Source organism: Pleurodeles waltl, chromosome 3_1, assembly GCF_031143425.1.
Source record: "Pleurodeles waltl isolate 20211129_DDA chromosome 3_1, aPleWal1.hap1.20221129, whole genome shotgun sequence".
NCBI lineage: Eukaryota > Metazoa > Chordata > Amphibia > Caudata > Salamandridae > Pleurodeles > Pleurodeles waltl.
In genome coordinates, this window is record NC_090440.1 from 1589377358 (window position 1) to 1589397810 (window position 20453).

Here is a 20453-nt window from a genome sequence, read left to right on the forward strand (position 1 = left end):
CACCAATTGATCCAATTCAGGCACATTCTCCTTACTATTTTTTTTTTTAAAAACACTTGTCTGCTCTGAAAATGTTGGCAGGTATGTAAATCACAATAGAAAGCTGTTGCAGATAGCCCTTGATATTAAAAAAAACAATAGTATTGGAAAGTTGTTAGTGGCTACTTTTCATATTCGTGCATTCCAGCGCTCTGTTACACTGTGATCTGTTGAAATGATATCCGTTTTGGAAGATGTGAAGACCGTCTACATTGGGGTATAGCTGATACCTTGCGATGTACTAAATATTTTTGATCCAAAGATGCTGACTCATCTCAACTGACGTTCAAACATTCCCCAGATACGCGGAAACTACGCCCAAGTTCACACTGAAAAAGTGGTCCCCCAGTAAATATCTATTTTTTTTATTAATAGTTCGGTACAAGTGCTTTCAGTTGGGTACGGCGAGGTGCCTGTCAGATTTCAACAGAGATGTTTACATATACACATCGGGAAATAATTCAGTGACAGCTGATTAAGTGTAAAAGGTCATTTATTAGGACAGGATTGCATAATTTACATAACCATTAACTTTTAAACATAACCGTAACTTTAATAAAGCCCTCCCATTAACATCTCCTGGCTCATCCTTCCCCTTCAAACCCTTATCTCGTTTCCATTCCCCTACGCGCTCCCCTTTTCCTTTCATGCCCCATTTGGTTCGCGCGTACCCCCACTCAGAGCCTTCACCTGCTTGTTTATTCCCTGGAAGGGTGGCCAAGCCCGCATCTGACTCACCACCCTCCCCCATCTACTGCACGCTCGCCCTTGCTACCTGCCCTAACTGACAATTAACCTCCCCCTTAGCTAATTGACCCTAAACTTCCGTCCTTCCAGTCGCCCTTCTAATTGCCGGGTGGGTGGGAGGCCAAACTAATCCGCGCGATGGGAACGCGGAAAGAGGCCGGTCCCTCCACCCCCAACCCCTTTTATTCCCTCCCCTTAAACCCACCCCCACTTACCTTTTTCCCCAATCCCTGTCCTCTTCGCCGTCACTTCCTTCCCGAAAAGTCCCGCGGGAAGACTAGAGCGTTGCTCTGCTTCCCGCGGGCCCCTCCATCGGGAAATAATTCAGTGACAGCTGATTAAGTGTAAAAGGTCATTTATTAGGACAGGATTGAATAATTTACATAACCATTAACTTTTAAACATAACCGTAACTTTAATAAAGCCCTCCCATTAACATCTCCTGGCTCATCCTTCCCCTTCAAACCCTTATCTCGTTTCCATTCCCCTACGCGCTCCCCTTTTCCTTTCATGCCCCATTTGGTTCGCGCGTACCCCCACTCAGAGCCTTCACCTGCTTGTTTATTCCCTGGAAGGGTGGCCAAGCCCGCATCTGACTCACCACCCTCCCCCATCTACTGCCAACCAGCAGAAACCCATTTGGCGTTTTGCTGCCCCACCCCCCTTAAGGCCACGCTACTGCGACCAGTACTTCTCATTTCTCGTTTGCAATTCACAATTTCTCTCCCCACAGCTCTTCAAAAACACAGTCTCAGATCTGTCAAATAGTATGCATTTCCCACTGTGGACAGGTGAACACCATAGTCCCTGAAAAGTGCAACCTCCTGCTCTGTAATGTTCCCATATTTCAATATTTTGCTCCCTTGCGCCCCGCAAAAAGCCCCCATGTCTCTGTTAAGTTTCCTACGAGCCCGCTTCATGGCTCCATGCTTCACTGCCCCTCTCCACACTCTACGTGGAACCAAATCTGTCCACCCCAAGCATGTACTATGCGTTTTTTTTTTTTTTTTTTAAACTCCAAAAACCCTCTGCATGTATTGCAGTAGCATGAGACCTGATGGTTTCACAAGATCATTCTCTCCCAAATGTATGATTAACAAATCTGCACATCCCCCGCTCAATAAGTTAGCAGTGATGAAAGAAGCAGTTTACCCCACCGCATTCTGCTCTTTTCCCACCGTAGCACCTCGTGCCGTCTGCTGGATAGTCCCCAGGCCCGACCAAATATCTGTTCCTCCGCGGACTTCGCCGCCCCATGGACAATTGAATGGCCGACCAGCCATGTAACCATCTTGCCCTGCGCTGGACCAAACTCGTCTCCTGCAATGGAAAAACAACTGTAACATGTGTTTTTTTTTTTTTTATATATAACAAACCTCTCCCCCTTTTACTAAAAAACCCCTTACAGCTGTTTCTCCCCACCTTTCAGGGTCTAACGTAATGCTTGCAAAACTTCGATCGCCCGTGGCCTATCGCCCTGATCTTAGCCCAGTCCCAACTCAAAAATGCGCCGCAGCCGTAGCTACCCCAATCCTAAACGGATGCGTACCAAAAAACCCAATGGCCTGGCGACCCACACGTCCCAAACGCCATCCTTAAACCTCGTAAAAGCTGAAATCTATTAAGCTTGGACCCTGATCTGTGTACAACAAACCCCTGCTTCCTTGTTTGACATCCGTGAGGATTGAAAATTGCTCCATTCTGTGACTGGGCAAGGCAATACATTGCCCCCTTCCTCTAACGGTACCCACTTCCCTTTACCTAGCTAATTGGTTTCCGACCGTCTAAGTCATGACCCCCCAATCGATCGCCGTGCACACCAACTCCTTGTATCGCATCCCAACTGCTGCCCCCCCCCCAAACAAATCTGACACTCCAAAAGCTCCAAAAAACATCCACCTATGCATGCGCGGAAAAGTGCTAGTTCGCATTCGTCTGCGCAACTTCCCGGCCGTACGCGTAAACCTCTTTTAGTGACAAATCCAAATCAACGGGTTTCCTGGCCGTTCTACCCTCTACTGCTCTGATTCTGCCCCAAAACATTCCACATTCTTCTCAACGTTCATTTCTTGCCTGGTCGTGATCAAAACAATTTCCCATACAAAGATACACCTGCCAGTTTACCCCTGATCTTTGCCGCTGATAAACTTCTTCGAATCATGCACAGCCCAAATTGCAACGCCTGATGCTCTAGCTGTTATTCACTCTGTCCCCAAAAATTTCCTGTAGCCGCTCCAAAGCTGAAAAACCAACCATGCCAAACGAAAACATTGCTGAGTGGATTCCGCTAAGGACATCTCCACCAGTCCGTGATCATCATTCCCCCCATACCCAAATGTCTGCCGGGTCCGCTGTCTTGGGCCACGCCTCTGCGCCCATCTATCCTCCCAGAAAAACCCAAAAAACATGCGCACCAGCCATACTGTCTCTTCCTCAGAGAAACACTTGGATACCGTTGCATTGTTCCAGAAATGTTTCCCAACTTTAACCTCTCCTCTGAGTCCCACTGACCCTCCTATTCTGTGGTGTGTCAAAAGCTGCGCCCAAACGAACAACCTAGCCGCCTGCAAAAACGTCCTCTCCCCCTAAATGCCCTACAAGCAAAGTTAAAGTGCCCCGACAGCTTCTGGGCTGTTCTCCGATCTATTTTTCATGCCTCCCGCACCGTGGCCGAGAAAAACCAGCATCTCCGTTACTTCCTGTGCCGGTAATCTGGCCGTCATTGTACTGGAGTCTAACTCAAATACCCAGCACGGTGATAAACGATGAGGGTCCTTCGGTCTTTCCGAGTGCCCCAGCACTCCCATCTGCTGTGCCATGTCCTGAATTTATTATATATATATTTTTTTTTTTTATATAGCCGTCTGGCATTCCCCTGCATCTTTACTTCCTACAAAAAGGGGGCATCATTCAAAAATAGTGGGTCACCGCCTAAATGCCCACTGCTCTTAACAAAAACCCACCGCATGAAGGTGTTAAGGCTTCGAACCAGGCACATGAAATCGCACAAAAACCCCTGGGCAGGACCCTGTCCGCGTGGCTCGCTCCTCCAAACTGCATCTCCACCAAATCAAAACTCCCTTGGATGTATCGGCAATAGCCTGCACGCTGATTGTATATCGTATTTTGCCAGTTCTGCCCCATGGCCACATGCCCTGACCAATTTTATAGCATCCTCCACAGATACATACACCACTCTGGTGTCTTCCGCTGCCATGAAATCGTTAACATATGTGCCCTCCAGCCATGAGAGGTGATGTTTCAAACTGAAATCACCCGGGCCTTCTTCGGCACGACTCCCCATGTAGATATCCTCCAATTCTGCCTTGGCCATTCATAAATTGGGCCCACAATTCTGCCCAATGCCCGTTCCTTGTCCAAATTTTTTCTTTACCACCTGTGGTGTTTCCTTTGCAGACCGCAATTGTCCGCCCAACGTCTCACCCGTGGGCCTTGGTAACTGACCCTGCAACCTTCTTGCAAACCTTCTGTTAACTTAAAACAGCTGCCCTATACCGTGCATATACGCAGCCATGGGAAAATAAAGTCTAACCCGACTGGCGTAGGCCCCTTTGAGGCCGTAGCGCCCAGTGTCCCTCTGCCTTTAGCAGCCCTCCCTTGTTCAGAGGGACTGAAAAGTGAAAAAACATTGTGTGCCCAGGTGACGGCCCCCGCTCTTGAAGCAGTCATGGTTACCTCTGCAAAGATGTCTGGAGCAGAAACCCCTGTTGAAGTTCCAGCACGCTCCTGTCGTGTTAGGTGTTGTTCTTATGTCCCACAACCGCCCCCCTTGTGGCGGGACGTGCCTGAAAACGTCTTATATACTACTGGTAACCCACTGGCCGTATGTGTCGATGTTGCAGATTGTGATTAAATCATCCACTGCATCCCTAATTCTGGGTCTAGGGCCCCCCATGGCTTATCTGTACTAATGCTCACTCAAGCTCTGAACTCCTCGTCCAAAATCAGCCAGGCTAAGCCACCAAAATGCATCTGCACTTCCCTAATGATGCCCCTGTATTTAAATAGTGCTATAGCCCTGTCAAGGTATCTCTCGCCATAAATGCTTGCAAAGATTAAAAACGCTATTGTCCCATTGCCCATATCACTTGGCACCCTCGGCCTACAGGCCAACTCCCACTCCTCTTCCTTATGACCTTTCTTTGGCATGCGTGTCCCTATGTAACAGTTTAAAACGTCTACGTACTCGTGTCTCCATATTCTGTCCTTTGCTTCATCCGCTATGTGTGAGCCAATGGCATAGCCAGACCCATATAGGGTAGCCTTTTCTTTGTTCCCCCCCTTCCTACTCATCTTTGCCTGAATTCTCTCCTGCAGCCTTGTCCCCGCCTTCAGTTGTACCTCTGGCTTGCAGCTCTGTGCCATTTTCCCCTCGCTGCTTATCTTTTCCTGTTAGTGTGTCAAATATCGAAAATTCCCTTACCCCAATGGACTTGTAATTGGAGTGTCGTCCCCTTTTGCACTGTCCCCCCCAAAACCGACCCCCTTTGCCCGTTACCTCTGCCATTCGTAGCCACCAGCCGCAAAAACCTTCCGGGCCCCTCGGCCCCATGCTTGTTCTTGCTTTCTTTCCTGTTGGCCACTAGTGTTGTCCCGCTCCTGCAAAAACGGAAAACAGAGAGAGGGGTTGCGCCGCTCCTGCGTCCCTTTCCCCTCCCCCTTGTGCCGTGCCCTCCGTTTCCTTGATCTCCCCCTCTTCCCATTCTTCCAGATCCTCTTCTCAGTCAAGTTCCAGCACACCCTCTTCGCACACATCCATCCGTTTTGTACCACTCCCACTCCTCATCATGTAGCTATTAGACATGTCATCGTGACCCACATGGCGTCCGCCATCTCTGTGTTGTCCCCGATCCTGCGGAGTAGAGAAGGCCGCCGGAGGCCCCTCTAGCGCTTCTGACCAACGCGCTGGGGCCGTCTTGCGCCCCGTTGGTATGGCTTCCTTTCTGCCAACCTCTTACGTCGGCATTAACCTTCCGCAAGCCGCATGGCCGTATGCGCCACTGGCTCCCATCACGCTGCCTAAACCACTATCCTCCCCGACTTCTTGTCCCCTTCCGCTCAGGCCCCGTACCAAATGCGAAACGCCGCTTGTGCCACCTCTACGACGCGGCTGTTTGCCGCGGCGCTGAGGCGGAGTTCCTACCCGGCCTTGCCTGCCTGTACCCCCCTGCTGCGGGCCCAAAGGTGCGTTGAGAGAGCTGCAAGGCCCTGCCTAACTTGGTGCCTCCCCGGGTCCTGCGTAGAGCCTGGCACGGGGGGGTGTCCCGCTAGTGCGTTGGTTGTGCCTTGTGTAACAGCCACCTTGTGCCGAAACTTTTTTTTTTTTTTTTTTGGGGGGGGGGGGATGGGGCCTGTATTGCCCCTTGCTCACCTAATTGGGCCTTAAGGGCCGGTGGCGAGGGCCCCACACTGTAATGAGGTGGGCTCCCCCACCTAGATAAATATAGCTGCCTGGCCTGAGTCTGTCGCGTAGCATTATCTTTATGTTTATATATCTTTCTATTTTTTTTTTTTTTTTTTTTTATATTAGTAGGATTTATTTATTTTATTTTTATTTTATTTTTATTCATTTTTTATTTTTTTGGGCCTCACGCGGTCGGGGCCAGTGTACTCTGCCACCACAGTAATAGCCTGTTGGCCCATAGGCAAAAAGGGGGCCTGCTGGCAGGGCCCCCAGGAGCCGCGGTGTCTTAAAAACACCCACCCACCCTCTCCCGCGACGCCGCAAGTGCGGCCGGCTGGCCAACAAGACCCGTGCCTTTGTTCCTGCTAAAACGAGGGGGAGGGGCGGCCGCTCGAACGGGAGCGCTGGCCGCCTCCCGTAGACATGGGGAAAGGAGGAGGGGGGGCGCGGGATGAAAACGCGCCCCCGACCTACTGCATAAAGGGAAAAGGGGGGGGTACCCGTTTACCCCTTCCCCTTTACCTGCCACCGTACCTGCAACCCAGAAAAGAAAGGGGTCCCGCCGATACAAAAACCCCAGGGACCGGCCACTCCAAACTAATCCGCGCGATGGGAACGCGGAAAGAGGCCGGTCCCTCCACCCCCAACCCCTTTTATTCCCTCCCCTTAAACCCACCCCCACTTACCTTTTTCCCCAATCCCTGTCCTCTTCGCCGTCACTTCCTTCCCGAAAAGTCCCGCGGGAAGACTAGAGCGTTGCTCTGCTTCCCGCGGGCCCCTCCAGACAAAAACGCAACACAGTTTGAAAGTCTTCAAAAAAAGTTGGTTATTTTTTACAAAATGTGTTTCTTCCAATTTAGTAAATTTACCAATCTGTATTCCACTTCCTTCCCTTCCCACTATCCCTTAAACCCCTCTCATGCTTACTCCTGTTGGGAAATATGAAGTCCATTTAGCATCCCCTCCCCCTGCCCCCATTTTACTGACCAAGCTACCCCCCTGGAGCCGTCGGCACACGCACAGACACACCCCGAGAAGTGCCCGCGCCGCCTGCAGCTGATACAGGGGGAGGGGCCCAGGATTCCTCCCCTTCTCAGGGGACAGACGCCTAGATTATTAGGAAGTCTCTCTTCCGCTTTCCTCTTGGAGACTCTCCGAGGAGGAGGGAGGAGCTGCCGCTGACTGGAATATCACATTGCCCGCGTGACTCTGGCACAGCTTCATTTACAAAAGGATTAATGCGCAGCAGTGTGTAGCGTGAGGTCCGGCGGAGATATACCTGTCCCTCTGCTGGGAACACACTGCCCTATGAAACTTGCAGGGACAACTCGTAGTTCGGACCTGGCGCTGTGGGGACAGGATCCCCCTCCAAAGCCGGGAAACCCGTGGAATGTTCAGATTGTGCTTTGGCGTTTTGGTCTAGCAAAGTATTATATGCATATATTTATTAACGTCAGTGGGGTGTGTGGGTGGCGCAAGCTGCTATTTAGCAGGTATACGGAGGGATGGTAGGTCAGTAAAACAGGACAGGTGCGTCGACAACAATGAGGACTGGACGGTGAGAATTACATTTTAGAGAAGTAAATGGTTTCGGAAACTCGCACGTATGAGTTGTTGCTTTGTAAAGCAATGTTTTGGAACTTGGTCACGTCATATACTAGTTATAAAATGACATACATCTCACGTCTGCAGTGCTGTAATTGACTGTGGCATAATACAAAGCGGCGCCCTCCATGCTCCACTCGCAGAATGTGACGAGGAGGGGCAGACAGTGCTTAATTTGTGCTTGTTACTTATTTTTAAGGGCCGGGGCTTATTCTTCTGCCTCAAGCATTTGCTGCGAGCAAAAGACACATATGGGAAAGACGGAGGAAGGGGGAAACGAAAAACGGTCACAAAGGGAGAAAGTAGAAAACTGCAGGAGTGGGCTGAAGGGTCAGGGAGTGGTGTTGTATGGATTGAAGAGCCCAGATGGCTTCAGGATTCGCACATTTAATTACAGCAGCCGCGTGTTTAAGAGGAGGGCTTTGGGCTCGGCACCTTTTTTATTTACAAGGTAAGCACTGGGGCCAGAGTGTCCCATATCTCACTGATACTTATTGGCCTTGGGCTGGATGGGGCCTATGTGAAGGGTTATGTGCCCTCTGGGGTGTGGGGGCCCCATGCGCCGCAAGGGTGTAGGTTACACCCCTGTTAACAGGTATGCAATGCAATCGTACGGAAATTACACACATCGGAATTATTGAAGCTTGTGTTGGCCTTGTGGAGATATGAACTAGTGACCTACTGCCCACAGTCTTTGACAGGGGGCAGCATTTACCCACTCAGCTGTGCAATCAATTATTAAGTAAAATTTAACCAAACGAGACACTAGTTGGCACCTATTAAAGACACGGACGTCAATTCACCGAAATGCTAAGGGGTAGCGGAAGTGACATCAAACGCAATTTAACCTCCACTTTCACTCACACAGACATACACACATTCACACATATACATTCTCTCACATTAACACACACTCACCTGAAAGGACAAACACAACATACATTTAAAACATTGTTGACTTACCCCAGCTGTCATGGAAGGACATATTCCAGCTACTCCATTTTATTACACTAATAGTTAATAATATATATATGATAATTCACTATTAGTATAACAGAAAGAATGACAGAAAATAAAGAGAGTTGAGCCCCAGCTGCCCCTCTGTTTCTGGCTCTGCATTTGCCACCTCTGAGGCCTGGGATAGCAAAGGGCTAGCCCTAAATGTCAACCACAATTAAAGATCGCATGCATTGTGTTTACTGCCGGTATTGTTTGTGGTAATATCAGAGACATCAACAAAACCTGTCCAGCGAGCCATAAAACAAGCCCGCGAACTGCTATAAAAACCGGACCACATACTGACCTATCATACCAGTCCTTTGGGCACTGCCTGGTCGCCAATCCGACGATGAACGTGTCTGTCATTCAGTGCGCTTAGACCAGATCACCACCTGGATGTACTGTTTCTCGTTCCCTATCGTTTTAGTTAATCAGTCGTCTGTTTCCAGATGTGCCCGCGAAGCATATTTATTCAAATCGATGTGCTCCAGAAAAAAAAGGATCACTTTGGGCCTAATATGCAAGTATTACAAAATTCCGTTGAGGTCAAGAAGGTGAAATAGCCCCACAGGTAAACACATACAACTAGCTTGTATTAGCATTTTGCTGAGTAAGGTTATATAAAAAGCGATGCAGTGAGGAAATCATTACACTCAGAAATATTAGAATAGGGGAGTTGTTGGGATCAGTTTTAAAATGCACACTTCAGTAATTTCCAGAAGTTAACTCTCGGAAGGTGCCAAGTAGAGGAATTAGGGACAGATTCCGGATATAACCGCTAGAGGGAGCAGTATTTACAGTTGGGTTCAGCAGCCCAGGTCTTTCTTCAGGCTGAGCAGAGGGCGGTCCTCTGTCTTCAATCAGAAGGGGTTGGATTGGAAGACAAGGAAAGAGAAAAGCCATAGGGGGAGGCGCCACAAAGCAGTGTGCTCACACCGGAGCTGGTGGCAGCGTGGAGGAGCAGGAGCGAGCTGGAGGGGATCGCGGAGCCCAGACCGCAGCTTTCACAGGTTTATGGGGGACGCCTGACTCAATTCATCCTTTAATTTCCGCGGGAGACAAGCTGAGGAACCCTTTTAACTCAATGAAGGAAAGAAGAACGAGCCAGAAACTCACCAGCAAAACGATCATGGATCCCAACCAAAACGTGAAGTGTAAGATCGTTGTGGTGGGAGACAGCCAGTGCGGCAAGACGGCGCTGCTGCACGTGTTCGCCAAAGACTCTTTCCCGGAGGTAGGTCTGCACCGGCACTGAAACGCCCGCCCCCCCCCCCCCCCAATTTCCCACTGCTGCGGTCGAGGATCCGAGCGTGACCGTGGGCCAGTGGCAGAGGGACCACCGGGACCGGGGCTAGGAGCACAACTCCGGCCACCAGCCTCGTGGGCACCTTTATGGAGCCCTTACATACACCTCTAACCACTAGACGGTTGTAATGGGAACACTTTGAGTGCCAAACGCACGGGTAGCAACTTTCAGTGCTAATTTTTAATCAGAGTGGATCTTTAAGGAGGCCAAAGAAGTAATCACGGGCTGGGCAATTTTTATTACATTATAAGTACAACTGGACAATTCTAGAGAGGACACAAGGTCGGTGTCAATCTAATCAAGCATGACACATCTGTGCTCCATTCACGATACTGACCTTGGGTGGAACTAGCTCCATCCACCCAATTTCTTGACGTGTATGTCTTGCCCCGGTGTTTAACCAACTCTTTTTTTCTGTTTTCTTCAGAATTACGTCCCCACCGTGTTTGAGAACTACACGGCTAGCTTTGAGATTGACACGCAGCGCATAGAGCTGAGCCTCTGGGACACTTCTGGTAAGAGAATGTGCTGTGTGTTCACGATCTAAACTAATCAACAGATCGCTGATTCACCCCTGACAGCTTCAGGGTATGTGGGCAGATGATCGTGCTTTGTGTGCCGAGGGTCATTATCCCCGGAGGGGGCGTCTTTTTCACACTCCTTGTCGGTGTGAGAATATGCGCAAAGTCGGAGGCTGTTTAATGGTTTATAATGTGTTGGGGAAGCCGTGTTAATCTGTCAGTGTGGTTTAGGACGTGGAAACCTGTGGGTGGCGTGCCGCCTGAGGAAAAGGCTCCGGGGTTGGTTTAGTGTGGGTGTGTGCACGATTGGGGCCGTTTCCTCTATGTCCCTCTTTAGACCGTGCGAGAGATTGGTGACCTGAACCTGTTGCAAAGTATTACTCTAATCCCTCGACCACGTTACTCTGGAATTGTAAGTAATCTTCTTACGTCTAAATCTCTATTAGGAGTGGTAAATGTGCGGTGGCACTGAATGGGCAGTCACAATTCCACACCCTGCCATGCGCAGCAAAGCACATTGATGCGGATTCCGGGGTGAGTGCGCCGGGCCTCTAAAAACAAATCTACGATTATATTGAAGTGAAAGTAGGTAGGCAACTTTTTTGGGAATGTTTATGTCCCCAGTCTGTTTTCCAAAAGACAGCGTATCATTTGGGGGGAGGTGATTGAAGGGGGGGGGGGGGGGCTTACGGTAGGGGTGTCTGGATCTCCATTTACCTACCGCTTCCCACCCTCCTGCTTCCAGCATTAGGTCCCCAAATGTTATTTTATGCTGTAACATGAAAGATATCTTGAGCGAGTGATACTTCGCTAAATGAGTCGGCTTGCAAGTGCTTTGAGCCTCGGAGCCCGCTTGCTTTCTGTCTGCGCCCCCTGTGACACGTTTTAATGATGAATTTGTAGGGGACACCCCTCGCATTTAATCGGTGCTGCTGCCGTTGGGGTGTGTGCTCAGGATGGGTGGCCCTAGGAGGGTAGCTAAGCTTCCACGTTTAAGGTCCATTTGTAACTAAGTCCTGTTTCTCTGATTGTATTCCCGATGCTACAAGTCCCAGAATGCTGACCAAAAAGCAGGAGTTCGTGATCTCCGTCTTGGACCTGGAAAACTTAAGTGCTCTGCTGTTGCGCAATCTACGAAAGCTTCTATCGGTGCACAGCGGGGGCTAAGAGTGAAAGGGGGTGGCCACGGAGTTGGCCTGGTGTGGGCAGCACTCTAGAAGCAGTGGTTCATGCAGGAAAGAGCAGACCGAGTCAACTCCGAGCTGTCGTGCATTCATTCTGTGGGGGAGTCTCGCCGTTCAGTCAGTGCTGTCGTGCGTGTGGGTGGTAGTATTCCTCCGGGTTGTCAGTACTTATGCGGGGGAAGATGCTCCCCCGGGTTCGGTGGCCTGGTTGTGTGTGGGGTGTCACTTCCAGCTTCTGTCACATGCCGGGTGGGAGGCGCTGTGCGGGGGCCGGCGGCGGGTGCGCGCGCGCTCCCCGCCTGCCTCTGACGCACCCAGCAAGGAATGCAAGCCCAGCCCGCTTCAGAGATTCCTTACGTAAAAGCAGACGACGCCTTTCACGGCGCGAAGGATCCCCGGATCTTTCTTCTTTTCCAACGCCCACCCGCACGACGAGTTCATGCATCCACCTCCCATCTCCGTATTATCTGTTTCCAAGCGTTGGCATGTATGAGAACGGCTGCTCCAAAGTCTTTACTGCGCATTCTTTTTGGAAGAATGGGACAATGAGAGGGAATAAGCTTGTTATTTAATGGAAATGAATAAGCTAGATCAAATTTATGTTTACTATAGAAAGCCCTTGAAGTCGAAGTGCCGATAACGATCACTATCTTATCATTCTTTTGAAAGGTGAAAGGAAGTGTGGGCTAACCTTGATGTGACCCTGCCACGAATGTGTTCTGGAGGCAGAGTTATCGGTATTCCTTCAATTTGGGAAATTAGATAGTCTGCCATGTAGAGTTTCCGGGTGTTTTTTTAATACATAAATGCCGTTTTCCCATCGATTATTTCTAACTAATAGTCACCCAGTAACGCGTTTTAACTATTTGCAATGGGATAAACACCACAGTATATATGTGTGTTGTCTTTTGACCCATTAGGTATTTTGTGTTCCTGCAAAAACAAAATGATACATTCCATCCTCAGTTCTCAGTTTTTGTCTTATACTTGGTGGGGGTTCTGCATATGTTGGTTCCTAAATGTGCAGGGTTCTGTTGCCATCTGTCATCGTTTGCAAGTACGCCGTAATTAATAGAGGCCTTCATTTAGTACAATTAGTTGCGATTTCACTTTTTTCCCCATGTTCTCGATTTCTGAGCCTAAAACGCCTCATATATTCTTTTACAGTCCATGAAGATGTGTACGTTAATTGTGTGCAGCCTAAGCAAAAAAATAATAATATATACCATTAAAGTTGATTGACAGAAGATTCTCCGTTTTTTGTTAAATCTTAGCAGCTGTTGAATTGAGAGCTATTTTGTGTTGGTCTGTGTTCTTTTTGACTTCCATCATCTCTCCGTAATAACTCGTTCTCAAGAATGTTGGGCATCAAGGCACTTGTTTGGAATATGACCCCTTAGCTGCATTTGGACAGAAACGGAGTGGTACTATGAATGCTAACTTGCACCCTTGGCGAGTTACTGACCCCAATTCAAGACCCTCTGAGCACACTTAATAGGTATGCATAACTCTCAAGATTTCCTCCTTCCATTTGTATGAAGTCCATCAAGCCCAAGTTTTTTTTTTTCTTTGTTTTCTGTGATTTATAGTACTGTTTCATTTAACAATTGGGACTAAAAGTAGAAATGCAGGGAAAACCTGGACTTGTTACCTCCTTACACATAGAACTGGGGTTCTTGAGCATTTTTCGGTTTGTGGGAAGTTTGCAAGACCCCGTTGTCTGTACAGGGCCTTTTGCATCTGGGTTTTGTCCAACAGACTGGTCTGTGTATAAAGGAATCTAAGATAGCCAAGCTTCACTAACTGGATCTGGGAGGCATGGGCAGCGAGTCTGGCACACAGGACCCAATCGGGGACCACTCAAAACCTTTTCATGGGTTTTATGGAAGTGTGCGAGAAACATAGCCCAGGTTCACCACTTTAGTGTGAAAGCTACATCTAGCTAGGAGTTAAGTACGATGTAGTGTTAAGAGGCCTATTTGTTGACTGCTGCACTATCCACATAGGATTAGCATATAGACTTTTTTTTGCAAATATTTTAGACACATTTTGGTTACTTCACTTGACAGTATTCCTCTCAAGACTCAAATTCCACACTTAAGTCATGGTTGGTTATTGTTTCAGTGGTTCAAATAAACGTGGCCATATTGTCTACTATACATACAAGCTGGTCACACAAGGTTCAGGCATTTATCATTTGCTGTTTTTTTTCCTTTTAAATACTCGTTTACCCTGTTCATTAACAGGTACTCTGGTGTTGAATAACGAGCAGAGTTTGATCTGCATGTTAATATATGAATAATATTTTGTTCATGGGCTAAGCAAAGAATATCTTTTGGTGGTGCTAAATTAAACTGAAACATTATTAAGAAGTACACATCTTGCTCAGGACATGTTTTTGCTGTGGTTAACGATATTGTACTATTTAATACTACAGTGTGGCTCGCTGCTGAATATTTAGCTGTGTGTTTGGTGGGGGATCTTTGCTTGAGGACATTATACTTTTGCGTGGCACTGTACATGTGTAATATATCTTGTGTGACCATTGCTTGATAGCATTTCACTGTCTTTTGTATGCTGCTGTGCCCAGGGATGGTGATGTACTCCTATCATTTGTGTTGACACTGTGCTTGAGGGTTTAAGTGTATCCTTTGTGTGGCACTGCTCTGGAGAATGGTGTTTTACGATCTCATTGTCCGGCGCAGGGTTAGAGGATGGTTTACGATGTCCTCGGTGTGGCTTGATGGTATTTGCTGTCTTTTTGGTACGGCACTGTGCTCGGTGATGGCGCTGCTGCTGCTATCTCTGGTGCGTCACTGTTGAGGATACTTTACTGTGATTTCTTTGTGGCATTAGACCCTTGAGTGTTTTGCTATCACGTTTTAAGTATCCCAGTGCTACATTGACAATGTACCACCCTGCTTATTCAGCTGCCTTGTAAATACAATGTTTTCATAACGTTTAAGAGTCGTCTGGGGCTGCGCAAATAGTGTTGTTGAAACATTAACTTAAAACAAGCTGCGGCCAGATAACTGTGTGGTCTCTGTCCTTGCTCGAAGTATTTATTAGCGCCCCCGCCCCCTCCAAATCTTGTGTGGTCTGTCTGGCCGATGTCCTCCTGTAATCCTGTTTGTCCTCTGTGGTGATGCGTGGACGCGTCGTTTTAATAGCTGTACGCCATGACGTATTTTTCGACGGCGAAGAGGGCCTAGTGCTGAGCTCTGGTTAGACAGTTCCGTCTTAACGCTAGGCCCTTCCCAGCAGCTTTGTCCGTCCAGGTACTATTAGAATATAGATATTGCCATGCAGAAATAGTGTGTACAGAATATCTCAGACAACCACAATATTGTGAAGGCCGAAGTACACGCAGGCATGTAGAGCTTTGTTAACTCTACACAACTGCGCTGTATATACTTATCTAAATGTGTAAAAACATATGCAGGCAAGTAAATAATAGTTACCATCCTACACACACACACACACACACTTGTATCAGACTGTTATGGCAGTGTGTATGTATAGGCACGTAAAGATTTCAATATGTTATGATACACATGAGTATTTCTTTAAGATATGTATAGTGAAGAATAGTAAGGCTGCTTAGAACTTATGTATATTTCAATATTGCCACGATATTAGTGTCCTCGATATCTGAGGTCTTACAACATTCTTGGTTAATGGGTTTACTGGCACAGGTGATACACGCTTAGATTTGTGTTCCATTGTATCAACACTTTGGGCCTTGCAGTCTTTTTTGTGAATGAACATTTATTGGTATTTAAACTAATTGACAGCTAAGTAGCATAATTCAGACAAGATTTTATGTATGTTCTGGGCCAGGTGCCATTTACACCTGTTGCACCAAGAGAAGCTACGCCTTTTCCTGAGTGGTGTCTCGATGAGATAGAGTACGTGAAACCTAGAAAGTGAGCTAGTCCAGTGTTCCAAAAATATAAGTTATCTGTTTTAGTACAGATACTTCAGTTGTTGTGTTAGTGTGATGTGTGAATCATAAAACTATATAAAGACTTGAGGCTTTTAATTTGACTGCCAATGGCAAGTAATTGAAAGTGGGGCTCAAATACCAACTTAAAAAAAAATATATATATATATTTCTTTAAGACGGCAAATTGAAAACTGTGTCCTAAAATGGTTTTCATTTCACCTTGGGCCCCAGTCTCACGTGCAGCTTGGTAGTTTCCAGCGCGGCACGGTTCTGCTCGAGCAAGGTCTGGGAGTGATTAAAAAGAGCTGCCAAGAATGTTTCCAGCTCTGGTAATTGTCTGAATTCCTGGCTCGCGTTACTAACCTGCCCAGCTAAAAACATGTTTTGCTTGAGGCCCAAGGAGGGGGAGCGAGCCCAGAGCACAGACGGTTCTAGAACAGCGACCTTTCTCGGCAGGATGTAAAGGCGGTGGTTAAATCGCACCAAACAAGTGCACGGTCCATGCGATTTTTTGGAAGCGGCCTATGCGGTATTGACTTGAAAATCAGAGTGGGTTAGTACAGCAAAATGCAGGGAACAGGCCATGCTTGGTATTTTGACAGTAGCGTTCTTTTCTGCATTAAGTCAAACATTGTCGAAGACGGACAAGCTGATTTTTTTTTCGCCACTTTATAGTGAGTTGCATTTGCTGAATGTTTCCCATTGCTGCAGTTAAGCTAACTTGGAAGAAGAAACGTGGTGCTACCATCTGCGAAGATCTGTGTGGCTGGAAGCAGCGCGTGAACGGAGATTCCGCAGATAAAAATAGATCGGGGAAAACAGTTGCAGGAACAACCCCCGTGGCAGAACTCAGTTATTTAAAGTCAGCTCTAGTAGAAGAATGGACTGTTTGTGTTCCCGTGCAGGACTCTGTCTGTACTTTAAATAACTGTTTTCAAATGTGTGCATCCTTGCAAGGGTGCGGTGGTGGTGGGTGAGGGGCGGGCGGGGGAGCGTTGCAAAATATGCTTGCTTTTGTAAGTCATACTTTCTCATCCTCTGTGCCTCGAAATCTGAATAGAAAGTGTTAATTTGAACTATGTTTTGTATGGGCTTTAAAGCCAGCCGTAACTACTGGTGCAAGTATGTTTCTTAAATGCTCCCGTTATTGCGCTGTAGACCACATGACTGGAAAATTAACCTTTATTAAGCACCCTTGCATGGTTGTATTTTGTTGGTGGTAGTGACGTGTTGGTGAGCACGGATTTGAGGTCTGGGAGATTGATGGGTAGGCAGTGTTCATACATGCCAGAGGTAAGTTTGGGTAGTGTCATCATTTGAAAAGTTGAGCTTGCAGGTTGTGTTGTGAATATATCTAGGTATGGTGTGTCCCAGATGTTGGCTGGTATGGACTTGCTGGGCAGATGCCATGAACTGGTCAGTTTGTGCTATGCAGTGGTCAGCTGGTGGTTGCCTAGTGTCACCTGCCACTGTTCATTTTGGAGCGCATGGCAGTACTGAAACGAGCCAGAATTGGGATTTTATTTTTGTGATGGTATGTTAGACACACTCATTCAATGATATTCTGGATACGCTGGAATGTTGGGAGTTCTTTTGAAGGCAGTTGTGGCAGAGGTCCAGCAATGGCTGCTATAGGCCTTTTGCGCCATTGATTATTTCTGATTCTCCTGCTTAATTTTTAGTGTTGTGACCTCAGTGGATTTGGTTTTCTAATACCACTATGTACCTTCTGCCTCTGGTTGTAGTAGTCATTACATTTCTTATACCTAGTGAAGGGCCTTTTCTTTGGCTCAGCAACATTTTGAGGCGATGGGCTTCCCAGAAATTCAGTGCTTTTCTTTCTGTGCCTCCTAGTTGAATTAAAAACGTTCTGCTATTAATAGTTGGAATATCCTAATTGTGTTATTGCCCCTCCAACTTGGATTGTTTGTACAGGAAGTTAACTCTTTCTTCTGTTGTAGGCCTTCTCTTGCAGCTCAGGTCAAATCTCAGGGAACTTAGCAACCAGTATGTTTTTTGACACTGACTTGTATTTCTACAATAAAATTTGAATCCATATTGAATGAATGAAATAAATTTATAATGCGCAAAACAGCTGCTCCAAAAAGGAGAGTCCCGGCGCTAGATGACAGTAAGGTGCAACTGAGATGGGTAGATAGGAGAGGGACTGGCCGAGATTAGTTCTCTCTAAAAAGGTGGGGATTCAGAAGGCTCTTAAATGCATTCTCTGCTGGAGTGCACTTAATATGATCGGGTGGCTGGTTCTAGAGTTTCCGTGCCAAAAAAAGGCGCACCGACCCAGGTCTGGTCTTTTTAATTATGGGGATGCAGAGCAGATTGTGGTATTAGAAACTCATTTAGGTAGACTTGTGAATATTAGTTCTCACTTGGATTGATTTTTGAAGAAAGGTTTGGGATTCTCCAATGCACTCAAACATTCTAATGTTTATTAGGTCCTTTGAAGACAATGGTGTCGCAGAGTGCAAATAATGCCATAGTTGCATCTTCTATTTTGATCATGATAGGATTTACTGCTTCAATACTGTGGTCTGTTGCATGCCATTCGCGAATAGAGGCAGTGCTGTCTTATTTAAAGAACTTCAGTTGTTTTTTTGCACTTCTAGATATCTTTAATGGAATTTGAGCATCAGCCGTGTGCATTGAATGACAGCTCAAAGCACATTTTGGGACTATGAGCCTTACTTTGACTTTTTGGTCAAAATAGTTAGATTGTTGCCTAAAAGGATAAACTGTCACATGCCCGCAGACCATATCTATAACCATGAATTGGTCTTCTCCAATCCGTATCCACCTCTGTCTTCAGGTGAAAAGAGCCAGGTTCTGCATATCTTAGAGCATGGCTTTCCATCCAAAGTGAAGGCTTTGTGATTAATGCTGTAATGAAAATGTTCTGAGCAGAGCCAAATTGTTGCAGAGGAAGGGATTGAAATATAATTAAATCCAGGGAGGCCAGGGAAGGTTAAAAACAAATTGACTTGTTCTTGATTTGAGCACAGTACATCGTGTTCAGAATGCCTAATGTGTCACTAGGGTTTTTCTTATAAATACCCTGGCACAGCAATAATTGCATATAGACCCCAATACTACAAAATATTTGTATAGGCAACTTAAGTGTAAAACATTCACAGCTATTAAGGAAACCTATGAAGACAGCCAACCTGCACTTAAATGTTCAGATTAGCATGTTTGCCATTTAACGTTTGTTATTGCAAACAAAAAAAAAACATCCTCTTAGATGTAAGCAGTGTACAGATGCTTATCTCAGTTTACCTATTTTGGAAGTTATTTTGTACCATAGTGAAAAGGGAAGTAATTCTTAGAGACACAATTTTCTTAAACGTTTTCTTCCGCTTGTGAATTCTCATTACCGTTGAAACTAATATTTGGTCAACTGAATATTACATCTTTTCATTAGCTGTTTTGTGTATGGTGTTGGTTTAGCTTGTAGTTAACCTCATTTGTGTTCACTTAGCAGGGATGTGGAATTCATATCGCCCGACGCCCAGGACATCTTGTTTGGGGTCAAGGGCAACAAGATTTTATGTTTGTTTTGTCCTTAGGACAAGTAGGCCCAACCCCCTGCAGCACAAACCCTTTGGCTGCCTGTTTACAGAGTGTGGAACTCTCTGCAGTTGAGGTAATGTGTTTCCAAAAGATAATGCTGTTCGAACTTGTATTTATGGTTCATTATTTGAAAGTCTTCATTATTAGAGTGAGAGCTGTAAATAAATGTTTTAAGGTCACACTTCACTACTGACGTTTGTTCCAGTACAAAAAAAAATACGTGTACATACATGTTCGAAAAGTTTAGGCTAAGAGGCTAAGTATAATGCTCTCTGATTATATGCAAATGAAGTGTCATTTAGTAAAATGTGTTGATGCATGCTAGTATTTCCCAAAAATATTTCTAATGGAAAATCAGTGTAACCATTTTCAACACGATTATAGGAAGCATGAAAATAAACAAACACTGACAAAGCCAACTGATCTGACATATTTTTATAAGTCTTTTAGTTTCATCAATGCATGTCTTGTTTTGACATGGCTTTTGTAACACTTTATTGTTGTGGGAGCTACCAGGCCCTCAACATTGTAACAAACACTGGCAAAACCCCCCCAAAAAGTTTTTGAACTCTAAAAGCACACGTTGCCACCAGCGGCATAACAAAGGCCCGCAGCCGCCCTCCAGGGGGCCCCTTCAGCACAGCACCTGCCCTGAGTGAGTCTGGAGAGGGGGCTCCTCCATGTTCTTTGCAAAGGGGCACCCTCCAGTTTCGTTACATCACTGATTGCCACTGTAGTTCCTGACTCTGAACAAAACTACTTTGTGTGGCAATATGCTCCTTGTGGAAGAGCAGAATGCGATCACTCACAGTAAAGCCAGCCGAAAAAGAGAGAAATAGAAGTTTAATAAAAACAAAATGTCTTTGTTCACACCAGACCTAATTAGGGACCAAGACACACATGTAGGTAGCTTTTTGCATGTCGCAAACAGCGACTTTCGCTGTTTGCGACATGCAAAAAGCACATTGCGATGCACAAACCCAGTTTTGCGATTCAGTAACCTGGTTACCGAATCACAAAACGGGTTTGCGACTCGCAATTAGTAAGGGGTGTTCCCTTCCTAATTGCGACTCGCAGTGCAATGTAGGATTGTTTT

The 20453-nt window shown here is 46.5% G+C and overlaps 1 protein-coding gene across 1 annotated transcript in view; it reads left to right on the top strand.

Moving 5' to 3' along the window:
- Positions 1-9737: 9737 nt before the first annotated feature.
- Positions 9738-20453, top strand: part of RND3 (Rho family GTPase 3) — a 38165-nt gene continuing 27449 nt past the window's right edge. Inside the window, exons 1-2 of the mRNA XM_069225216.1 lie at positions 9738-10049; positions 10549-10636. Of these exons, the coding sequence (XP_069081317.1) occupies positions 9900-10049; positions 10549-10636 (238 nt within the window). The 5' untranslated portion in view covers positions 9738-9899. The remainder of the gene's footprint in view (positions 10050-10548; positions 10637-20453) is intronic.